The following is a 25,808-nucleotide window of genomic DNA, read 5'->3' on the forward strand; positions in this document are numbered from 1 at the left end:
CAAAACAGAATCCAAGGTCTCTCAAAGCTGACCAGCCATTCACTTAGTAAACTGAACATACTCAACTGCTCAAAACTTCCTGAAAGGTCCAGATTTTTCCATAGGCAAATTTCCTAAATATTCTATGATTTTTTTCCAGCTCTAGGCTATTATATGTCTTTCTGGTATTTAAAATGTGTTTTCTTGTTCCTTTCTTGGTGATGTAGTATTCTCCATATATGACATATTCACATACTTTCAGCACCTATGCTTGATTTTTTGAGACACGGTCTCTGCCTATGTTTCTGTGCATTTGATTCATTTTACATACACCATTATCTTCTCTTCATTCTTCTGCAATTGTATACATACCTAGATCAGTTATGAGAAATGTAAGATCTCTCAGGATAGAGATCAAGGTTTATTCATCTCTGTATCCTCATGGTCGAACAAACAGAAGTCTCTAAATAATTATTTCATAAATAAATAAGTCAACCGGTTAGTGCCAGGCATGGTGGCACATGCTTGTAATCCTAGTACTCGGGAGGCTGAGACAGGAGGATTAAAAGTTTGTGGTCCTCAGATATTTAGTGAGGCCCTCTGCAACATAGTGAGACCCCGTTTCAAGATAAAGAGTAAAAAGTAAGACTAGGGGTTTAGCTTTGAGATAGAATGCCCTTGGGTTCAATCGCTAGTACTGCAAATTAAAATATAAATAAAAATAAAAAATCAACAAATTAATGAGTGATTAGCCATCTAAACTTGTTTAGACATCTAAAAAAATAATTCTATGTTGGATCCAGGCTATAAGCACTTTTACATCTGGACAGGTCAGTGACCTCAAAACAAGGAAATATATGAGAGAAATGGAGCTTTAACAAACACATAAATATCTATAGGAGTTGGCAAACTACCATTTTGGAAATAAAACAAAATCCATCAGGCAATAGTGACAACAGAAGCAATGGAATGTCAAGAAAGTTTCAGACAAGATAGGAGGAAGCCATTACATGTTTTAAACAACTAAAAAATATAAAATCAACCTAGAGGAGACTCTTAATAGGAGTGAAGTCTTCTGTCTACGCAAATCTGACAGCATCTGAGTCCTCTTCTGAGCTGCTGTGATATTAATCACAGTTGAAAGGCATAGGATGAGATTTTCACTATTTCTAACAAAATATTTTTTTTTGGTAAAAAAGGTCTTATAGTCTAAATTTAAGAGGAAGGAGGATCCCCTTGAAATTTATGTCTTTTTCCCAGATGAAAAACCCTGAACCTGTAGCAATGTCAAGTTGTTTAAGATGCTCTTATTAATTGAAGAAGTATATTTCTAACCCAATATACTATCAAGAGACAGAGGTAAGACAGCCTCACAGTGTTAATACTCTTTGTATAGCACAGGTTAGGCTTTTACAATCACTGGGATAAGCTGCATCTGATTGGTATGCAAAATCTTTGTAATTCTTAACATAATCAGAGTATGTTAGATCTGACAAATTTACCCTATAAAATCAATTCAAAAAATTAATTTGAGTAACTGAATTTTCACTTGTGATTTCAGGTTGAAATAAATGGAATTTCTAATCAAATTTGTATGATGTTTAATATAATTTAAGTTTTATTTTATGAATAAGTTTATTTTATTAGAGTTTCTATAGTAATTTAAAAACCAATAAATAGTCTGTTTATTAAGATGAATATTTATATATATATATATATATATATATATATATTTATTTATTTATTTATTGGTGGTACTGGGGGTGGAACCCAGAGGGTTTCTATCTCCAGACTATACTCCCAGACCTTTTTATATTTTATTTGGAAACAGAGTCTCACTAAGTTGCTGAAAGCCTCACTAAGTAGCTGAGGCTGGCTTCGAACCTTTGTGATCCTCCTGTCTCAGCCTCCCAACTGTGGGGATTACAAGCGTGCGCCACCATGCCCAGCTAGGATGAATATTTAAAGGACATAAAAAAGTGATAATTATAATGAATTCAAAGTAGGATAAATATTTAAGTAGTTTAAGTTGTAAATTAAAATAGATGAAAATAGTTTCAGTATTGAATTTAAATAGATCAAATAGAAATGAAAGTTCAGTGGAAGATTATATAGCCTTATAAAAAAAGAGAAATAAAATTTTAATATATGCTACAATATGGATAAACCTTGAAAACACTGTGGTAAGTGAAATGAGCCAGTTATAAAGTGAAAGGTACTCTGATTGTACTTCCATGAAGTTTCTAAAATAAGCATATACACAGAAGTAGAAAGTAGATTAGAGGTCACCAGAGGTTGGGGGCCAGGAAGATGAGGAGTTATTGTTGGGTACAAGGGTTCTGTTTGGGATAAGGAACCTGGTTTGGAAATGGGTAGTGGTGATGGTTTTGTAACATTAAAAATGTGCTGAATGGCATTGGATTGTACACCCAAATTATTAAATGATAATATTACATTGTTTACATTTTACCACAATAAAAAGAAGCAAAAGTTATCTCAAAATGAAAATGTATTAGTTCTATAATAGGGCTACTGAAATTTCTGTGTAGCGGTTAGTGCTTAAGAAAAAGCAAGGTTTAAAAAATTTGTCACCTTAAGAAATCGCATAATAACAAAAACCCTGAGTAGATATAAGTACCATTTTTTCTGTGTAGAAAAATCCTTTCTCATGGGCATCAGAAAATGTTCAGTACCAAAGTCCTAAATAAACTCTTGTCCTCACCTCTTTCTCTCCAGCTTTGTTGTGCTTGTGAGGACAAAAAAACAAAAAACAACAACAAAGAAAAACAGTTCTTATGATGTCCTCCCTGGCTTCCACATTAGCAATAGTAACTAAGATGGCGGTTTTTTTTTTTAAATAGAAAGAAAAAGATTTGCTTTACTTTTCGAAATAAACATGCAGGTGAATAATAGAAAATGAAGTAAAGTAGGGAGCAAAGGAAAAGGACATAAAACAGGTGCACTGTGTCTCACATGTAGGTTGCTTTCCATTCCCTCCCAGAGCACACCTGCTTCATACTGGCTTTAAAATGAAGCCCCTGGTGCGGTCTGCTCTTAAGGTTGCCTACTCTTTTAAGATCAGCAGCCCAGGAAAATCACCTCTATGACTCTGCAGAGCAGTGAATATGAACCAGCTCCTGGAATCTTCACTTTTGTTTTGTCTGGAAGCTTCTTCCAGGAGGTGATTTCCTACGCACACCCATCTCTTTGGTCAGGAATGCTCTGCACCTAGTCCTCTACCTCCTGGCCTCCCTTTTATTGTTTAGGTCTCATTTCAATGCCATCTCCTCCAAGAGGCCTTCCCAGGCATACAGGAGCACACCTGTGCCTGTTGAGTGTATAAATGCTCTGTTCCCCCTGAATGACAGGTAGACTCTAGCAGGTTTATCTTCAGGGGTCTCTCTCTCTGGGAGCCTGTCCCCAGGGATTTCTTCAGTGCCTCTGGCCTCAAAGACACTTAATATTCTATTCTCAAGCCATGTGACCATTTGTCTGTTCACCGAGCAATAGCCCAGAGACTCAAGCTGCCTGCACATCGTGGCTCCATTTTAAACATGGCTTCTAGAGCTCCCATTCTTGTTTGTGTTCTAGAAGTAGAAAGGGGAAGAGTATTGATTCAGTGTTATGAGCTACCTGACTGTTTGGAGGCTGAGGTATGCCAGTAAAGCTGTGTGTCAGGGAGAAGAACACACAAATGCGTTTACTACATAGCTAGTAAGTCTCTGACACAAGCTTGCACATGGCTATTACAAAATCTCTCGAGGTGGTATTCAATGAATAAGCATTGGGAAACAGAAGTTTTGCAGTTAATTGAACTGTGGCAAAGGAAGATATCCTTGGACTTTCTGTGTTCTTGTAATCACCCACACACAGAAATAATTTTCTTTTAAAAAATTTTTTATTGGTGCATTGTATTCATACATCATAATGGGGTAAAAAACAAATAATTTTCTTTCTATGAAAAAAAAAGTGACAAAATAGAAAAAGCTAGTTTGGTATAATTTAGATATAATTTGTTATTATTTTACTTTATCTCATATTGATTTTCATGTTGGTATTCAACTCAGATGAATACTCCCTAATACTTAATTTAGGTTCCAGTTTCAAATACTGCTCCCAGAAAGAATTCTAAATTATTATTTTTCATGACCAGTAAAGTAGTTAATATAAAGAATATAAGATGAGTGTTCCATATGTGCCTTTTATTGCCAGCTACTTGTATGACATTTCTTTAAAGGAATCATAAAATCAGATCTCCATGCCATCTTAAATATTTGGTCTAAGACTATAGATTTCGCGACTATTATGTGCCATTTTTTCCTTAAAAGGTATAAACATCTCTTTTATTGTCTAGTCTTTAAAATTTTCTGCTTTATTGCCCTATCATCTGTAAAACGCTATCATAAAACATCATGAGTATTAACTATATTATGGAGATGGCTACTTAACATTTCAAGAACTTAATGAAAATTTACTACTTCAAAAGTAGCTGGAATAAGTTCTTCAAAATTTATTAGCTGTATCTGCATCAGAATTCTTCTTGGTTTGTGTAAGGATAAAAATAATTTTTAATTGATAAAAACGTGTTGCTGAAGAGGCGGGCTTTGCCCAACAGAACTCAAGTAATGTGATTGCCTGGAAATTCAGAAAGGGAAAATTTCAATGAGGGAGCAGCAGAGAGTGACCCAAGCCATCAGTTCTAATGAACCTTGATAAAATCTTAGAGAATTTGATAATTAGAAGGTCGTGGCTGGCCTTTAAGAAGAGATTTTCTGGGATAATATAGGACAGGAGGATAGAGAACAGCAGATGGACAGTAAATGGGAGGTGGGATGTGAATTCTGTCAGTCTGGAGTAGTCTATAGAAAAATCTAGATGTGAAGGGAAGAAGCACAAGAGACAAAGAATTTAAATACATAACAGATGAGGAGTCAGAGGTCATTTCCTTTTATTTTTCTTTTTCTCTTTCTTTCTTTCTTTCTTTCTTTCTTTCTTTCTTTCTTTCTTTCTTTCTTTCTTTCTTTCTTTCTTTCTTTCTTTCTTTTTGACAGTACTGGGGTTGGAACCCAGGGGCATTCTACCTCCAAGCTATGCCCCAGCCCTATTTTTTATTCTTTATTTTGAAACAGGGTCTCACTAAGTTCAGATGGCCTCACTAAGCTGAGGCTGTTGGTGAACCCGGATCCCCCTGTCTTAGCCTCCCAAGTACTGGGATTACAAGTGTGTGCCACCACGCTTGGCTTCTTTTTCCATTTTTTGTGACTATGTTTGCAAGCTGAGGAAATAGAGACAGTTAAAGTAAGAAACTGGGTGGCTGAGGTTGGGTAGACTAGATGGAGAATTAATGGAACAAGGGGACTCAATATGTGGGAAAAGCCACGGGACAAAAGGAAGCCTCTTCTACGTCAGGAAGATGATAGCCATGGATGAAGGTAGTTCCAGTTAGGTGAGAGCCAAAAGGCTCTTTCTAGTAGGTAGAATCTACTGGTTTCTAATTTATTTGTGATAGTGGCAGCAATGTTCTTCATGCTAAGGATGCTAAGGGGCAGAAGAGGAGAAGGGGGCCAGAAATCTCATCATCTCTTTAGACCTCAATTTCTTATAGCTAAAGTAAAAGTAGGGATAATCTAAAAAGAGAGGGGGATTCTCTAAACACTGAACTTTCCAAGCATTCATTTGTAAGGAATTTGAAGATGACCTGGCATGGTTAAATGGCTCTCATGGAATACCACAAAGTTCCATCAGAATAGGTGCTGCTCTCAGAGTCACTAAGCAGTTTAGGGACAGATACAGAATAGCTCAGTATACTTAAAATTGGGTTGTCAGAGCCATACTAAGAGGATTGAAAAGAATATGAGGGGAGTTGAGATTAGAATATGGAATTTAGATATTAAATAGAAACATAGGGGGCTGGGTGGATGACACACATCGGTAACCCTAGCACTTGGGAGGCTGAGACAGGAGGATTGCTGGTCCAAGGCCAGCTTCAGCAACTTAGTGAGACTCTGCTTCAAAAAATAAATAAAATAGAGCTGGAGTTATAGCTCAGAGGTAGAATGTCCCTAGGTTCATTTCTCAGTACCAGTAACACACACACACACACACACACACACACACACACATACACACACACACACACACAATTTTGCTGTTGTCGCTGCTCTCCTCCTGGGTTCTTGAATTTTACAAGTAACTAGGCTAAAATCATTGCTCAAGATATTGGTATAATTTATATAGTACATTTTTTCTTACTCTGCATTGGCATGCCACAGTATGTGAGTGATTTTATTTATTTATTTTTTAATTTGTCATTATGCTCCTTTATTATCACATCTGCATCCCAAATCTCTCTTCTCGAGTCTGTACTATCTGGACAGAGGAGACTTCCTTCCTGACTTAAGGACACACCGCACAGCTTCGAGCTATAGGCAGTGGTAGAAACCTGTTGGCTCCTCTCTGTCTGAGGTAGGGAAGTGGGAGCAGGACAGTCATTTGTATAGACGGCTTGTTTTAGGGGTAAGGCTGATATTTCACAGGGTCACTCTGCAGAAGAGAGAAGAGAGATTGGAATATTTTAAAATGGCTACTGATGCTGGGCATGGTGGCACATGCCTGTAATCCCAGTACTTGGTAGGCTGAGACAGGAGGATTGCAGGTTCCCAGCCAAACTCAGAAACTTATTGAGACCATGTTTCAAAATAAAAAAGTAAGGCTGGGTATATACTTCAGAGGTGAAACACCCCTGGGTTCAAACCCTAGTAACACACACACACACACACACACACACACACACACACACACACACGGCTACTGAACACACACACATACACATACACACACAATGGCTACTGATTCTGGTTGTGTGTAAATCAGTGATGGACAAAATCTGGCAGTCCTAATTGCACCCTGAAATAAGCCCACCATGGGCACTGTCCATGTAATTAGTGTTGGAGTTGCAGGGTGGCCTTCAGATCCCAGCAGAGACCATCTCACATGTCAGTAGTTATACGGTAAGCCTGAAGAGAGTGGGGGGGGCAACCAAATTTGGTTGGAGAAAGCTAAGATGGGATCTGAGAATGTAGGTGAGATAGGTCCAGAGAAGAAGGGTGCCTTCTCAATGGCTGGGTGTGAAAGGGCCTGGGGAATTCAGGGAAACATCCGGCTGGAGATGAGGTAGTTAGGAGAGTAGAATACTGACTGTAGATGTTCCCCAGTCAGTCTGAGTTATAGGAGTCCTGGTTTACAAGATAGCTAATAACACAGGAGCCGCACTGCTGTGAGGTTAGTGCTGACACTGGAGCTAATCTTAGTAACAGTGTTTTCTGTCTTGCCTGTGAGTTTAAGCAGGACTGGAAAGTCCTGCTTGGGTTTCTGCTTTGGGTATTTTCATGCTTGTGATATTGTTCTTGGGGGAGACTATCTTGATATTGTACCCAAACACTGGAATCCTGGATCACAGCACTGGAGTCTACCCTGTGTTTTCTGACCTTCCCATGTGCAGGCTGGCTGGGGTCACCACCAACTGTCCCTACTCTTTACAGTAGCTCTGTCCCCTGAGTTATAGTTTGCAAATGAGTTCATTCCAGGTAACTGGGTTATTCTTAGTGCATTTACCTTCCAACTCTCTGCTTTCTCAGGGACATCTTGTCTGGGAGTCTCCAAAACCAAACTCCTCTTCTAATATGGTATGGTGGTTTAATCTGTCTTTCTACATTATAACCTTAAAGTTACTAAAAATATATCTAATTATGTTAAAGAAATTCAGGATTTTCACTTGTCTCAAATCAATATCTGTAAATGCATTGGGCATCTAAACATAAGGTGGAAGCCAGGTGTGGTGGGGCACACTTGTAATTTCAGCTTTCGGGAGACTGAGACCGGAGGATTGTGGTTTGCAGACAGCCTCAGCTACTTAGTGAGGCCCTTTGCAACTTAGTGAGACCCTGTTTCAAAATAAAGAATAGAAAATAGGACTGGGGATGTAGCTTGGAGATAGAATGTCCCCGGGTCCATCCCCAGTACCACAAAAACAAACAAACAAACAAACAAACAAACAAACATAAAGTGGGATCATTTCATCAAAGGTAGTTCTTGAAGTTTGAAAATCCATATTGAAAAATGAGTTCCTGGGCCCAGAAAAGCTGTTTATTAACATGAAATCAACATTTTATTGCATGCTATGTGCAAAGCAATTTTCTAAACTCTAGGGTTATGGCAGGGACAAAAACAAATATCCTGTCCTCATAAATTTTCTATTCTAGTGGGGAGTTTAGTTGGTGGTTGTGCAGCTGTTTGGCAGAGCCATCTCAGCAAATTACAAGAAATACATCAGGCTTTAAATGTAAGCTCTAGTGAGGCAGACAGAGGAATCAGGCATCAGGTTCCTATACAGAACAAATCACAGAGTTACTGAAGGAAAGTTTTACTCTCTGAGAACAAGTAGATTCTTAATATCATAGTGGACAAACACTGTGACTCCTTTGAACTGATGACCATAACTTTAGGAACCAAGTCTCACACTTTTTTCTATCTTTGATTCTCACAGGATTCTTTTGTCTTTCCAACCTCAAATGTCCATAGATTGTCAGAGGCACAAAACAGTGAACCAGTTTTCTTTTCTGAGGGATGTTAGGTTCCTCCCACATCCTTCCCCACGTGACTGATGTGCTCACATTAGTTCTGAGTTTTCTCCACACATTTTAAACCAAGGAAGGAAATTCAGAAATAAACATTCAAGCTAATCAATTAGTACCTTTACCCTTAGCTTCTATAGTAAATTTTTAGCAGACAAGAGTTTCTAAAAAGGTTTCCAACTCTTCATTACTATAGTAACATCATTTCATCCTCTTAGAAGGAATACATGGGCAGGCAGGCACATACATGAACACCACCCAGCAGGACACCTCAGTACAGTAGAGATACGGGAAGTTTTTCCAATAGCCATGCTTTCTTCCAAAGAAGAGTTCCCTAAAGGCATTTTAACAAGGGTCAAATGGTAGTCTAAAGACCTACTTTGAGCGTTTCAATGTAAAATTCAAAGTCTAGATCTGTGGGATTAATTTCCTTTTAAAATATGCTTCTTTCCCACCATTAAACATATGCAACTCAGACTAGACTTTGTGAGCCCAAATAAATGTCCAAAGTGCAATTTATATCCTAATATGAAAAGCAATGTTAAAATAGATCCTCTGAAAAGGCCTGACAGTATTTATACAATCAAGCATTACTTTGGGGCATATTTTGCCGTTTCTACACTTCCTTGCATTAAAGGGAGTCTAAGACAGTAGCAAGATGGCAAGTTCATTTTTAGTAGTAGATGGTTCACAAACAAGACATTGACAGGTGTTTATGATTACAGATTCCAAAAAGCCTATTCTCACAAAAAATCCTCATAGAAATTGATAGGTATATAAAAGAGAAAATATAAAATGGAAGAAAGAGATATAAATTGGTTTTTTCATTAGAAGAAATGATAGAAACCACTGGCCACCACCTAGCACTCTGCCTTTTCCAGCTTTTTATTTCATCGTCTTTGACCTATGATCATAACCTATATAAGAAATAGTAAAAAGGCTGAGAGGTAACTAAGGAGATGGGTGGCTGGAGATGGATATTTTCTCAGCATTTATTACCCTTCATAAGAAATGTCGGCCTAAAATGTTAGTTCCATAGAACTGCTTAGGCAGTACAGAGCAGAGAAGCAGAGGCTGTTATTAATTTTTAAGGCTGGCTGACAGCTTTCAGCCCAAGAACAAGGCTTATCTTTGTGTTCTGAATAATGCAGAAATTTTCATTAGTTCACAGAGGATTCAAAATGATAAATGATATATTGTCTGCCAAAATACTGTGACATTACACTGTATTTGCAGTTACCTTTTAGAATAAGCTTTCCAGAAATACACTTAGACAAATTGGAAAGTTACCAGTATTGTTTACTTATTTTGCATCTAAGTTTTAGAAAAACAATTTAAAGGACACATCTTTCTGACTGTGGGTTGGTAATGTCATATCCAAAGGGCAGTTCATTACTGTACCTAAAAGCTAAGTGTTGGCACAAATTGTACTAGTCTATGAGATCATGACAATTGGCCATAGACATTACTTTTGGTTCACATCTGCTTTCTGAAGACGCTGAGACAATTTAATTACATCTGCACTTTTGATTCCTACTTCTTCCAATAAAAATGTAAAATGGCCCTCGCTGGAGAACTATCAGACTAAAAGGTTTTTGATTACTTTTCACTGTCATCTCTCTTCCAGCAGATTATCATGTTAAGTTGGGCACATTTACTTTGTTTTGAGCACCTAAGGCTCTTTCTGACTCTAAGTATTATTTGAATTGATGGCAACACAACTATTATATCCAGATGTCTCTCGGTAACTTAATATATGGCCCTAATAACAAACACTAGAATTAAACCATTGATAGAATAGTCTGTTAGCAGCTGCTTCAATCTCAGTTTGATGGGCATTAAAATAGCTGATTCAGATATTTCTATAGAGGAATTTAAGTTAATTAAAGACATCAAAGTCAATGGGACTACAATATCTGCCAGTTGTGATGCAATCTATGTACAGCAACATCATTACTCTAAAAGAAGGCTGATAGAAGGTCAAAATGAAGTTTACCAAGTTTAGATGAGTCTTTTATTTTACATGCCACTTTGTATTTCCCAATTTTACTCAAGGAGATTAGTGATCAGTCTGCTTTTCCTTCCACAATAAGAAAGGACTGAGACCTAGCATCTTTTTTTCCCCCTTGAGGACTGGAATCTTTTGAAAGCCTCCAACCAATTCAGCAAAGAGAAAAGGAGTGTGGTGGTAGCAGCATGGTTAGGGGATACTTTCTAAAAAGTACCTTATAAGAGAGTCAGATGGAATTTATCAGTGAATCAATTTATTGATTTGGCCCAAATTCCAATAATTTCCTTTAAGTCCCAATTCCAATTAAAATTGTTCATGCTCAGCTAATTGCTTCTGGCTGTGAAGCCTGTCTTGCCTGTGAGTTGAAGCATGCTACTGACTTTCTTTTTTTCTTTTTGCGGGTCTGGGGCAGGGGCATTCAACCTCCGAGCTATACCCCCTGCCCTATTTTTTTTTTTAATTCCTTTTATTTTGAAACCAGGTCTCACTGAGTTGCAGAGGGCCTCACTAAGTAGCTGAGGCTGTCTGGAACTGCAATCCTCAGGTCTCAGCCTCCTAAATGCTGGGCTTACAAGCATGAGCCACCACACCTGGCTTGCTACTGACTTTCTATACATTAACTTGGTCTGATTTATTAAATGACATGTTTGAAAACACGGTCTTTAAAGTTAACCTCAAAGTGAAATCTGGTAGTCATTACAACTCTATTTTAATGTGTCAGAAACTCTGGTTCACTCAACATTAAAAAGAAAAATCCCAAATAAGCATACAATATATGATGCAATATGTTTGTATGTTTTTGTTGCCTGAGATAATAAATCTCAAAGTCTAATATTTCATACATTTGGTTAAATACATTGAGGGACGATCCCATTATCTAGTGGAGTCTGTACATCAGGCACTAGATCTATTTGGTGAGGAGAATTCATCAGGCATCTTTGAAGTTTTGTTCTAGAAAGAAGTTGTAATGGCTAGCTATTCATTCTCATTTTGTCCATTTTGTAATTCATATAATAATTGTAATAACAAAATCAAATCTTCGGTTTAGTTAGATATAATTTATGGAAGACAACTCATTTTTAAAAGTAAATTGGAATTTTCTTTGGGATTACACAAGGCAGTGAGAGAGTTGTGTGAAGACTTTTACATTAGCAGGTGCACAATAAGTGCTGTTTATTGACCTATGCTGCTAAATCTCTTATTACATAACTTCAGTTTATAAAATATGTCTCTCTTCTGGGTGCTCTGCTTACCTTGTAAGCATCCCACTCACTCTGTTTTTTTTTTTTTTAGCATCTCTGGTATTTATTTATATTCCACCCTGAAGGTTGTAGGTTTTCATTTTCTCATTGCATTTTACTTAGTTTATATACATATCAATCTTGCTACAATGTATTATTTTGGTATTACTCCTATTAATCAAACTTCGGAGTTCTGCCACCAGCAAACTCATAATTAGTGGTAAATAAAACAAGCCCTAATTATCTACTCAGCATATTGTTTAGGTCTCTGATGGGAAGTTACTGAGATTTGATATGACAGCAATACTTAGACTTCAGAGTTTCTGTGCATGTAGTCATACAACTTAGAGTGTTTCGGTATTTAGTGCCACTTTGTGTGCAGAGTAGTTTGCCAGCCTTTGACTATAACTTCTATGCTGAGATCAATCATTTTAGATTCTAAATATGAAAGAATTAGTTGTCCTGTAAGGACTAGCCTTGGAAGCTGTATCTCATCCAAAATGAACCTTCAGGGAAATATAACAGTACTTACAGGTATCTTCTTCTTCCATGGAAATGCTGATCACATAGCAGGCATACACAAAGCCAACCAACTGTGAGGGAGGAAAAGAGCAGACACTTTACAAATCTATGCCAAATGTCCCTGGGTAACCTATATAATATAATAGATAAAGATATAGTATACACATTAGTAACTTCTATAAATTTTCAGTAAAATATTATTTTTTTAAATACATAGCTGTTATTTAAAGAGTCTTTTAATTTCCCTATCACCTTAATAGTTTTCTAAAAAGCAGACAGGAATGGGGGGATAAACAATTTCTAGATATTTCACTTAGACTTTGATTTGAGATTTACAAATCAGCACAGATTATTCATAACATATATTTTTTTGTTTTTACTATTTATAGAGCAATTTGTACTTTGCTCATTACTACTTTGACTATTTTAATGTTTAATAGCCACAAAAAGTCAAAACATGCTGCTTATAAATTAAATAGCATCCATCTACTCAATTATTAAAAATATTCTGAGAATGTAAATTCTATCTAGCTACTAAATTGTTTTGTTAATTTTATCATAAGAAAATGCATTAACTTTCTGGTGATTAGTTAGTGGTAAAATGAAAGAGATAATTTATCCTTTGGATACCAGTCGTTCAAAGAATAAATACAAGCATGGAGTGGAGCCTTTGTAGCTTTTCATATGTTTCCTGCACTTATTATACTGAGAAGATTATTTTTATTTCACATTACAATTCTGGGAGGACAAAATTGTCAATGAATCTAGTCTAGCCTAAAATTACTCCAAGTTCTGTAGTCTATCTTCTTGCCTTTCTTTCTATTGTTAAAGTCTGTTTCCACCTGCATTGTCATTATAAAATCACATTTGAAAGGAAACTTTTCTCATAGCCCTGGTGTCAAAGGCTGGAGTTCCCACTGCAGCTAAAAATACATTTAGAATTTCCAGCTTCCAACATGGATTAGGCTCCTGAGTTTTAATTTATCTCAAGACTACAGGTGTGGTGGTACAGGCTTCTAACCCCATTACTTGAGAGTCTGAGAAGCAGGAGGATCAGAAGTTCGAGGCCAATCTCAGCAACTTAGTGAGACCCTGTCTCAAAATAAAAATTAAATAGGGCTGGGAGTGTAGTTCAGAGGAAAAATGATCCTAGGTTCAATCCCTAGTACCGCTACCACCACCACAACCACCAGCACCAACAACAATAACAACAATAATAGAGTATGAACAAAGACCAAGAAGCCCTGGAAAGCTGAAAAGTTAGGTAGTGAGGTTTTATAAGGCCTTACTGAGGGAAGGAGCTGCCTGCTGGGTTCCACACCCCCTGGCACATTTCCTTCTTTTGAACCCAGTGAAGAGTGCCTCAGAGGAGTGTCTGAGGAGCTTGGCACCCAACTCATGCTTGGAAGAGTCATAAGACAATAGGCTGTGGCTGGCGGGACAGATTTCTGGTTGACAGTGTGAAGAGACTGAACTGGGTGGGCATGGCATCTGAGGGCTGTGCAGGACTTGCATGCCTGGCGTTAGGAATACACGATGAAGACAAACACCTCTGAAGAGAGCTTTCTCTGCTGTTTTGAATTTGGACTCCACTCAAAAGGACTTCCTGCTTTGAACAGGTGACATCAGGAGGATGCTGGTACTTTGGGTACAGAAGGTGGGTAGGCACATTAAATGGCTAACCAAGAGGCTGACAATTCACAAAAGCAGGTGAGGATTTCCAAGGAGGGCCAGGGTGGGAGCATCTCCTGCCAGATTACAGCTGAACCAGTCATGGTAAGGCCCCACTCCTGACCCCTGCTTCCTCATCCTTCCTTCCATTTCATTCTTGGAACAAACTAAAAGAGCAGCCTATGAAGAGGTGCAGTAAGAAGAGGACAAGGTAGCTACATGTCCCCTTCTCACACAAATCCGCAAGTAAAATCAGGCTCAAGCAGAGGAGCAGAGTTTTTAATGGGTGAGAGTGTGCATTGTCCTAGACCTGGACCAGAAAAATTGATGTTTAGAGGAGCCAAAAGGCCTAGAAATTCTGCTTGAAATATGATCAGAAGGGTGAGATAGAGCAAGAACACCAAGCAGCACTGGGAGAATGAGTAAAACTGTCCTTTGGCTGTATTCCAGCTCATTCGATAAACCAGTCCCATACAGAAGAAAGAAATGGTCTATTCTCCATCACTAATCACTTTCTAATGGATTTCCTTCCAATCTTCTTTTACACAGTTGCTATAATTCACAGTTCTACTTTTATGACCCAATATTTGTCATAACCTTAATTATTAATAACTACATAAGTTAGCATTTTCTCAACATATTGTGATGTATTTAAGTACTATTATAGTATTGAAAGTCATTTTCCATGATAAATAACATTATAACAAATATTAATTATTTTTCTATATTTTTCACTATCTGATTTCCAGAAATAGAGTTATCATAGTAAAAGTGCCCTCAAAAACTTATATTACTTATTTTTTACATATTATTGAATTGGTTTTTGAAAAGGTTATATAATTTTTCTGTGGTAAGAATATTCAAAATCCTCTCCTAGCTATTTTGCAATATTTAATCCAATAAATATGTATAATTATTATGTATTAGTTAAAAACAACAAAAAATAAGTTAGCAATATCCCTTATCCTACTCTAGCAGTAACTAACAATGCTCGCTTTGCCATACCCTTATTAATACCCTTACAGGTTATTTTCATTTAAAAAATAGATCAAGAAAACAAAATGGCATCACTTTACTTTGTAATAATTTTACTGCATCTGAATCATTTTAATATTTTATTAGCATTCTCTATAAATCAACAGAAATTCTTTGACCATTTATTAATTTGATGTTGTTTTATTAATTTAAATAAAGTCTTAAGGAATAAAGCTTTATTTATTGCCATTTTTTTCTTTATGTCAGCAAGTGTTAGTGGTGGCTTCACAACACTGGTACATTTTCTTACTAAATCACATATTGGAAGACATCTGCACAGTTTTCTAGTCCATAGTGGACTCTCCCTTATGGGCATGTGCATGTGTATGTACCTGCATGTATGTACCAAGAGCTCTGTTGTATTGGTTTTGTGTTGCCACTAATAATAACACAAACTTAGTGATGTCAAACAAGACAAATTTATTATTTTATTATTTTACAGTGCTGGAGGTTAGAAGCCTGAAATGGGACTCGTTAGCTAAAATCAAAGTGTCAGGAGGGTTGTTTCTCTTCTGGAAGATCTGGCAAAGTTCATTTCTTGCTTTCCCTAGCTTCATAAGATATCTGCATCCCTTGTCTCATGGCTGCATCCCTCTGTTTGCAGTCGAGCAACACTGGCTGATCTTTTTCTCAGGCAGCTGCAGTGGTCTCTGTGTTTCTCCCTTTTCTGTTTTCTTGCTCCACTTTGAAGGGTGCAAGTGATTATATTGAAAAAAACCTTGACAATCTTGGTTACTCTTCCAATTTAAGGCATTTTTGAAGGACACCTGATTATCACTTTACTTCTATTTGCAACCTTAATTCAGTCCACTGAGCCACAAATAGCAATTTGTTCAAGGCTGCAGGATTAGGATGTGGGAACATTTTGGGGACCATAATCCTGTCTACCACATTTATAAACTTGTATTTTAGGTTCTCAGTAGGGTGTCTGCACAGCTTGAGCTACGGTAGATGAAGAAGTGATACTGAAGTAATTACTGAAATTTTTTTTTTTTTTTTTTGGTGGTACTGGGGTTCCTGGAAGCCCTTCTACCTCCGGGCTACACTCCCAGACCTATTTTTGCATTTTTATTTGGAAACAGGGTCTCCTAAGCCAGCACGCGCGGCTGGCTTCGAACCTGCGCGATCCTCCTGTCTCTGCCTCCCAAGCGCGGGGATTACAAGCATGCGCCACCACGCCCGGCTTAATTACTGAAATTTTAATGTATGAAGTAAAAAGCGACTTGAAAGGAACTTCAAGGAATCATTTTGTATATTGATCTTTTCCTCTCAGCAAATGCTGTCTTTTGATACAGGGTAGAAAACTATCATCATGAATTTAGTATTTGCACATCTATGTGGTTTATGTTGTTATAACTTTAAGTATGTGTCCTAAAAGCAGACCATAATTATTTTAAACAGCATTTATTTCCAAAAGTTTTATTGACAATTTTAAACTTGGGTAGTCTTGTCTTTTAATTTTAATTAGGTCATTGTTTGCATTTTTTCATTGTTTGTATTTTGCCTTGTACCTAACAAAGAACTTATACTAAAAGAAGGATACATGTTAGCTTTGCTATTTAACAAAAAATAAAATGTATGTGTATGTCCACAGTTTTATCTTCAGTCTACAGATTCTTGCAAAAAATGAGTAAAGCCATTTGAAATAGTGTGACCATTAGATTAATAAATTCAGGCGATCTGAGTTCTGATTACATAAATATTGATAGGTAAGATTTCTTTTGAGCCTTAAAGAGCTAGACCAAGTTTCAGCCAAACAGGTCAAGGGTCTCTTCTTATTGGGACTAAAATGACTGCCCCTCTGGGTAACTTTCAGTTTCAATGCAAAGAAGAAGAAAAATAGAGGTAGAATGGATGAATTATATTATGACTGAATTATTTGTGACCTCATTCTGTTGTTTTACACACAGACAGAAATTTAGATGCTGCATTACCAATTTTATCTTGAAAGGCCCTTATTGGATAATAAGCCCATAGTTGCATGAGAGCTTTTATATTCCATATTTTCCACATCAAAGTTAAATAATCACTTAAAAATCACAAAATTTTATTTTTGCATATAGTTAGGTGTGAGGTAAGAAAAGATACATTAGAACATATTGATTGATTAAGACTTTTACAGTATAAGACAAGGCTTTCATAATTCAATACTATAACAAATATTCTTTTCCTATTCTAGTAGACTATTCTTTTAAAGAAAAATGTAACATTTCTATCTATACCTTAATGTTAATTTAAAGATGAACTATCATTTTTATTGATGTCTTTTGAGATAAAAATGATGTCTAATGTATATATTAGCATATTGTTAGTCTCTTTGACAAGGAACATATATTTTTGATATTTTCTAACATTGGCGTATTCAATTTGGCATGTCTGGACCTATCAGCATTTATTGGTAGGCCCATCAGCATTTACTGGCTGGTCTATTGGCATTTACTGGAAGAAAGGCCAGAGGATTGATGAGAAGGTCCCTGGAGAGCAAACCCAGTCATGCTGAAACACTATTCTAACATATCAATATGTAGAGTTAATTTGATGGAATTGAGCCTGAAAATTCAACAGGAGAGCACTTTCCCTTGGAAAAAATTCCATTCCAATAGAAAAATCTTAACCTATAACTAAGTTTATATTGCCAACTTTTAGTTTGTCTTCCAGCTGTTATCATAGGCCTAGAAGATATTACCCGCTAATAGCTGACTTATAAATTGTGTTATATGTTTATATATTTAAAAATCCAAATCCAAATGCCCTATAAGGAATCTTATAATAGGAAATTTTTTTTGGTAGGGAACCATTATATGATTCTAATGCAAACATTTTACCAGGCTGAAGAGAAAGAGGTTGACAAGATGACTAACATTTTAATAAGTAGATGCAAGCTTTGTAGCTATGATTTCATCATTCACTTAAGTATAATTAAAATAAAAAGAAAGGTCTAGCCGGGCGTGGTGGCGCACGCTTGTAATCCCCGCGCTTGGGAGGCGGAGACAGGAGGATCGCGCTGGTTCGAAGACAGCCTCGCTGGCTTAAGAGACTCTGTTTCCACATAAAAATATTAAAAAATAGGTTTGGGAGTGTAGCCCGTGGGAGTGTATCCCGGAGGTAGAAGGGCTTCCAGGAACCCCAGTACCACCAAAAAAAAAAAAAAAAAAAAAAAAAAAGAAAGGTCTAGGGATAGGACCAGACATTGAGCAAGTTAGAAAGAATGCGTAAGATTAGCACAGGTGAACTTTAATGAAGGCAAAAGAGAGCAAGCTTTTCGGATATTTTTTTCAGAAATGTGTTCATTTCAGTTCATTGTAGCTTGTATTTCTTCTCTACAGCTTAAGGCAATACTTTATGCTAGAAATATTAGATTAACTGATTTTTTTGGTGGTACTGGGGCTCCTGGAAGCCCTTCTACCTCTGGGCTATACTTCCAGAACTATTTTATACTTTTTTATTTTTGGAAACAGGGTCTCTTAAGCCAGCGTGTCTGGCTTCGAACTTGCGTGATCCTCCTGTCTCTGCCTCCCAAGTGTGGGGATTACAAGCGTGTGCTACCATGCCTGGCTAGATTAACTGATTTTTAAAAATATCCACTGTCTAAAAATAAAATAAAATAAAATAAAAATATCCACTGTCTATGTGGATAATATCAATGTATATTTGTGGATAATATCAATGTCTATGTGGATAATATCAATATATTATTTTTCTAAATAGTAACCCTGTTTATTAAAAGAAACTAAGCCCAGGTATTTAACTGTAGTAGCAGCACACTATCTGTTATAGTTAGAAATAAAATTCATCCTTGGAGAGCTCATAAATTGATGTTTGAAAGTGTTGTAATTGAGTCATAGGGTTGTAATCCCAACAGTGGATAAATCCATTAAAATAAATTTATCTGTGTGGTGGCCTTGGCTGGGGGTGTGGCCATGAGGGTTATATGGTTCCTCCTTCCCTCACTCTTGCTCTTGCTTCTGGCCTCCATGATGTGAGGAGCACAGCCCCTGTGCTCTCCCTCTTCCCTCCTCCCACCACCATGCCCTGAGATCCAAGGTTCCCAGCTTCAAATGAACTGAATGTGGAACCATAAGAAAATAAATCTCCTTTCCTCTAAGTTATGTGGTCAATTTTAATTTAATTTATTTTTGTTTTTTGGTGCATTGTAGTTATATATCTTAATGGAGTACAAGATAGTAGAGGCATACATGCACATATCAGATTATAACTGTAAGAATGCTGACAGATACACTATCCTTCCATCTCCAGCAAATTTTTTCTTGCTGACAAAATGCACAGTTTTAAAAGAACAGAACAATATCTACCAAGAGAAAATTTGTCAGGTCCAATTGCTCACTAATGGACCTTACTGTTATCTTGAGAGATGACATGAAAGGATTTTTGGCCAGGTAATTGAAATATATAGTGCCATTAGCTGGAAACAATAATACAAAGACATGCCACAGTCAAAATATTAGATCATTCTCTAGGCCCTCAAACAGAATTTACCAACCATAATCTTAATATTATCACAAATGAATTAATTAAAACTTTCCATTTACTTTGCTTTATTGATGGGTGCATTCATAAAATATTTATTCAAAAATTACTTTTGCTATTGTGATTAACCAAACTGCTGTTTAATTAATAATGTTATCCTCACAAGAACCTGTCTAGACATCCTGTTAATCACCAAACTGGAGATGGCTGACATGTGTATTTCTTGGCTTTCCGGAATACAAGTTGAAAGAGTCCCTGTGGCTTTCTGCTTGTCTACAAGAAATGGAATAAAATGCACTCTTGCCAATAGCAAACAAATGCAAAATAAATAACAACAGGATGATAATCCTGATTATTTCTGCTCTTAGTAAAGTTTGAAAGAGCTATTCCTGTTAAATATAACTTCCCCTTCCATTAAAGCCATCTATTTCTTTATAGTATTCTGTTATTTTCTTTTCTGCATCATAAATTAGGACAGCATGAATTCCATTTTCTTTGATATGTTTATATGCATGCAAATGACATAAGACTAGATTTGAACACCATTTTTTGTGTAGAGATTGATTAGTTTCTGCAAATAGGATTTGAACCTGGAATTGATTTGTTTTGACCCACAGGCCCTGTGTAAGTATTGGCAGGATTAAGTCTCACACATGCAGACACTTGGACCACAACCATTGGCTATGTGTATTTCTACTTGTAGATCTTATTAAGAGAGAATCAAAGAATTAAGTCATCTCTGAAATCCTGAGTCTCCAGGAACCACTTTTAGTTGAAACAGTTGGATGAGTAAAGCTTATCTAGGAAATGCAGAGAGGAGAGGCATTGGTGAGAAAGGAAGTGGGTTTATGGGAAGTCAAAAGGATCCTTGAACAGGAGAAACACCTCAAACACTTTCCTAAATTTCTTATTATTCACGTGACCTTTGAATAATAAGAAACTTCCCCATTTAACACGAAATTCTAAAATGCTCTTTATGAGTTTTTTTTTCTCAGATTCTAAATGACTCTATAAAATCTTTGAGGAAGGCTCCTTGGCAGGCGAGTAGAGGCTGGCACACTTTGGTTTGTGTAGAGCTTTGTCCTAGTGAATGCAATTAGTTGAGCATTTTTTTTAGAAAGTTTATGTATGCAATTCATTTGCGTTGGTATTAATTTGCTTATAAGAGAAAGCATAGCTACCTAATGTCAGATTTGTCCAAGGTTTTAATTTTTTACCTTACTTATAAATTAATTAGTATATTACTATTATAGAGATTCTGGGTTAGAGACAAAGGACTATATTATTTACAGAGCAGCATGAGCTTCATATCCCTTTGCTACATTTCTCATGTCCCTTAGGGCATGATGGATACTTGCACACAGAGGACTATCTGGTAGGAAGGGAACACTGAGCTTTTTTTTTTCTTCTTTTGTTGTACTGGGGATTAAACCCAGGGGCATTTGAGCTATACCCCCAACCCTTTTTATTTTTTTTTTATTTGTAAATGGAGTCTTACTAAATTGCTTAGTGTCTCACTAAATGGCTGATGCTGGCTTCTGACCTGAAATCCTGTCTCAGCCTCCCAAGTACTGGAATTATAGGTACACGCCACAAAGCCCAGCTCCTGAACTGCATATAGAAATGGAAGCTAATTTGCCTTTTCATTTATTTATTTAGCACTGGGGATTAAACCCAAGGCCTCATGCTTGCTAGGCAAATGTTATACCACTAAGCCACATCTTCAGCCCAAGTGTACTTTGCATTGGGAATGGGAAGAAGAAAATGTTACCTCATCCCTAAAGTTGCTTGCTAAAAACACAACACAAATCGTTCAGGAAAAGATCAATTATACACTTAGTGTAATTTAGATGAAAGATGGTATAGATAGTACTTACTGTCACAAGTCTGAATTAGATCACTAAGACAATGAGTAAAGGGGTCCACAGATAAAGTTTTGGAGCCTTATAAGATTTTAGTGACTGGAAGACAATAAAGCCGGTAAAAGAGACTGAAAAGGACTAACTGGAGAAGTATGAGCAGCACAGAAATTGGGGACAATGGGCTATGTCAGCAGTCTCTGTCAGATGTCAGATGTTGACCACTGCCTTTGGTAATGTGGAGGATAATCTTTTTTTTTTGTGGTACTGGAGATTGAACCCAGGGACAGTCTACCTTTGAGCTATACCTCCAGCCCTGCTTTTTATTCTTTATTTTGACACAGGGTCTTACTGAGTTGCAAAGGATTCACTAAGTGGCTGAGGCTGACTACGAACCTGCAATTCTCCTGTCTCAGCCTCTCAAGTACTGAGATTATAAGCATGTGCCACCACTCTTGGCTTGGAAGACAATCTTGATGGGAGATATTTTGATGGAGGGTAGGGCAAAAATCTTATGGGAGTGGATTCAAAAGAAAAGAGGAAGCCAGTAATTCTTATTTTTTAAATTTTTTTGTTGGTGAATTTAGTCATTCACTTTAATGGAGTACAAGATGGCAGAGGCATATATGCACACATCACTCATTTAACCCTTTCTCAATTTCCTCCCTATTCCCTCACCTTCCCTTCTTCTCATGTTTGGCTTATGATTGACTTTGATATGTTTGTGAATGTACATCAGGTACATTAGGGAATTTTCCTCTCCCCCCCACCCTGCCATGACTCCCTCAGTTAGGTCAGCAATTCTTTCAAGAAGTTTTGCTGAAAATGGAAGCAGATAGGAGTAGTAGCTGGAGGAAACATGAAGTATATAAGGCTTCATTTCTTCCTTCTTTGAGGCTAGTGATATTATAGCATGTTTATATTCTGATGGGCACAAATACATTCTTAAATGTTGATGTACAGTCTTAGGTCCTCAAGAGCAATGATCATTTTTCCTCTCTGAGCACACATGCACTTCTCATTCCCTTCCAAGCTCTCTGTGATTGTACCCTAACCTGGCTTTCAGGACTTATCTTTTACTGTTCTCTGCCACACACCTGTGCTCCCATGCCCTGAACACCCCTGGTCTTTCCTTGATCTGCCACACGCCTCTCACCCCATTCCCACATCTCTGCTTGTACAAACCCTCTCATCCTTTCAGCTTGGTTGTAAATGTCACCCTTTGATTTTTCCAGTTGATCCACCTCTAGTCTGAACTGTCTCAGCACGTTGTTCTTACATCTCTAGATGGCAGTTTCCAGGCACTGCTTCATGTCATTGATACATAACACACAGTCACTAAATTAAGAAACTTCTGGCTCTACCTTTTAGAGGGCTAGGGGCTCAGTTTTGTCCAGTGGTTCACCCTGTTTTGGGTTTGAGAGCAAGCTTATCTTTCCTTTTAGGGGTTTGTCAGAAAATACAGAGACCAAAGAATAGGCAGCAGGTGGACAATTTCATCTTAGAGTGCTTTGTGGACACATTTCTTTTTCTATGGCTCCCAAGAGTGCCTTTTTGTGCAACTGTCACCTGTGCCCATCTGCTTTCTCCTGCATTCCCAGCTTAACAGAAGTCTAGGGTCTTAGAATTCTCATGGGAAGGAGTCCTGGGAGGAACTGGCTTCCTATTTACTTGGATCACTCTAGGAGAATGTGCCTTAGTAATACCTAACTTGTTTATTTTTAATCAAGCCTCTTATATTCTTTCTTCAGGAATCCAGCATTAGAGCTGTGTCTGTTTATGGAGGTGTACTATGCCAACTGAAGCCTAAAATTATGTGAAGACATTTGGTTTCCTCTCCTAAGAGTCCCACTGGCACCCTGGACTCCAAATGAATCAATGAATATGGAAATAAGTTGTTTCTTCCACAATGACCATAAAAATGCACTACAGCAATGGCATCCCATTTATTCCGGCTCTGGGGATTTATGGCCTTTACGTGTACGGGAAGCACTTGTGTGGACAGTTTCAAAATGAAAAACAAATGATTTGCTGGCCTCAACCAAGAAAGATAAGACTTCACAACATGCTTCTGTGATGCAAACGCTGCAAAAATCAGCTGAGCAGTGTCATGGAGGACAGAAATGTTACTTTGACTCACAGGGAGTGTCATCTGGTGCATTTCTGGTGGCAAGACGTTGAGCTAGGAGCAATATCTAACTCTTTCTTAAAAATGGTGTCTATTAAAGTAGAGTTAAAAACATGCCTGTTTAAGTAGATTATTGTATCTAGGACTTTCCTAAGTGCCTACTGTAGAATTCAATAATTCTTTAATGGCATTATGTGAAGAGTTTGATAGGACTTTTGTGACTGAGTGTTAGGTGATTTGGAGAAAAAAATTTCTATAAAGAAAAACCATCTAATCTTTACTTATTTTACTAAGTGAAATATAGACTAAAATGGAATTTGTAAATGTGTGATGGCTATTAATGTGTTTGGGGTTAGAAGGTTATTCTTATGATGATGTTAGAATATGACCAGTAAGATCTTAGGTTGAATGTAGATGTCCATGAGCTATGAAGACTTATAAATCATCCTGGGTGCATCGAGATTTGCCTTCTTTATGCCTGATCCTTTGAAAGGAGTCAGGTTCAAAACAGGAGCAGAACCTAGACATAGACACAACCTCTGTCTGTGTCCATTTAGACAAACCTCAGACCTGATTGTTGGACCTTCTACCCCTTCTCATCTGAGCTGTTGACCTCACTCTTGAGCTACTCAAACCCATTGTTCCTAGGGCTTATTTTGAATCTTATCTCTGGCTTACTAGAAAATACTGACTCTTTTTGTATTCTTCAGTTTGGGGAAACCTTAAGTGTCTTAGGAGAGACATTTCTGACATTGAAAATTGAGGCAAAGGAAGAAATACAAATAATCAATAAATATATGAAAAAATGTTCAACATCATTAACATCAGGGAAGATGCAAATCAAAACTACACTGAGATTCCATCTAATACCACTTAGTATGGCAAGAAGTAAAATAAATAAATCCTGGGAAGGATGTAGGGAAATAGGAGCTCCTTTACATTGCTGGTGGGACTGCAAATTACTACAGCTACTACAAAGATAGGTGTGGAGATTCCTCAGAAAACTGAAAACTAAGAATTGATCCATCATGTGATTCAGCTATACCACTCCTGGGTATGTTTCCAAAACGATGGAAATCAGAATATTATAGTGATACATGCATATCCACGTTTATACCAGCACAATTTACAATAGCCAAATTATGAAAACAACCTGTTCACCAACAGATGAATGGATTAAAAATTGTGGGATGTACACAAAATGGAATTCTACTCAGCAATAAAGAAGAACAAATTATGTCATTTGGAGGAAAATGAATGAACCTGGAGAACAGTATGTTAAGTGAAATTAGCCCATCACAGAAAGTGAGGAGTCATGTTTCCCCTTATCTGAAGAAATTAGGAAATAATCAGGCTACAATAGAGATTTTAGACAATGGAGGAGAAATCTCAGTAGAGGAAAGAGGAAGAATGAATACTTCCATGGACATTATGTACATATGTGAAAATATCAGTGCCAATCTTAATGTGATGTATGGGGAAGGGGAGAGTAGGGAGGGAGATGGGGGAAAGTTCCCCAAGTCCTGTGTGCATGTTTGTCACCATCACTCTGAACTACACTATGATGTGACACTGTAAGGCTATAAAGCACCAATTAAGTTATAAAATTATTGAGGCAGAGAAGTTAATTAACTTTTCCCCAAACTACTTCAGTAAGAAGTCACACTCTGGGTCTGGAGCCCCTGATGTGGACCCCTCTGCTAACTGCTGCTCAATGTGCGATATTTACATTATGAACATGGGCAGATTCAGGATGAGGATCCCCAAGAAGACTGTAATTTTCATAGTAATCCTTAAAGAGAACCAAGTGTTCTCTGTTAGCCACTCAACTCTGTACTGTGTATTTTTAAATGGTGGCTTAAACTTTTAAAAGAATTTTCTTCAACATTAAAAGCATAAAATTGAAGGAGAAAAGCACAACACAGCTCTGGGATGCTTGTTCTCAAAATGTACCTTTGGTTATATTATATACACTTTCAATGCAAATTGGACAACTATCATTATTTATTTATTATTTATTTATTCTATCATTATTTATTATTTATTTATTCCTAAAAAATTGAGTCAATAAGAATGAGGAATTGCTTTCCTTGTTTTTCTTTTTAGTTATAATACTTTTCTTATTGCTCAAACTAAGTTTCAGGATGGATTTAGAACAATCCCACAACTTGTGTGGCATGATATAGGTACCTGCTTTGCCCCAACAAATTTACTTTTATTGTAGTTTAATTGATTGCTAGA

At 37.1% G+C, this 25,808-nt stretch overlaps 1 protein-coding gene across 1 annotated transcript in view; it reads right to left on the minus strand.

The window, feature by feature from the left end:
• The window catches only part of NKAIN3 (sodium/potassium transporting ATPase interacting 3), a gene marked incomplete at both ends in the record, with an annotated part of 672,646 nt that overhangs the window by 28,760 nt on the left and 618,078 nt on the right, over window positions 1-25,808 (minus strand). Inside the window, one exon of the mRNA XM_080695337.1 lies at window positions 12,397-12,457. Within this exon, the coding sequence (XP_080551463.1) occupies window positions 12,397-12,457 (61 nt within the window). The remainder of the gene's footprint in view (window positions 1-12,396; window positions 12,458-25,808) is intronic.

Source organism: Muscardinus avellanarius (assembly GCF_963383645.1).
Source record: "Muscardinus avellanarius genome assembly, chromosome: 4".
In the NCBI taxonomy this organism is placed as follows: domain Eukaryota; kingdom Metazoa; phylum Chordata; class Mammalia; order Rodentia; family Gliridae; genus Muscardinus; species Muscardinus avellanarius.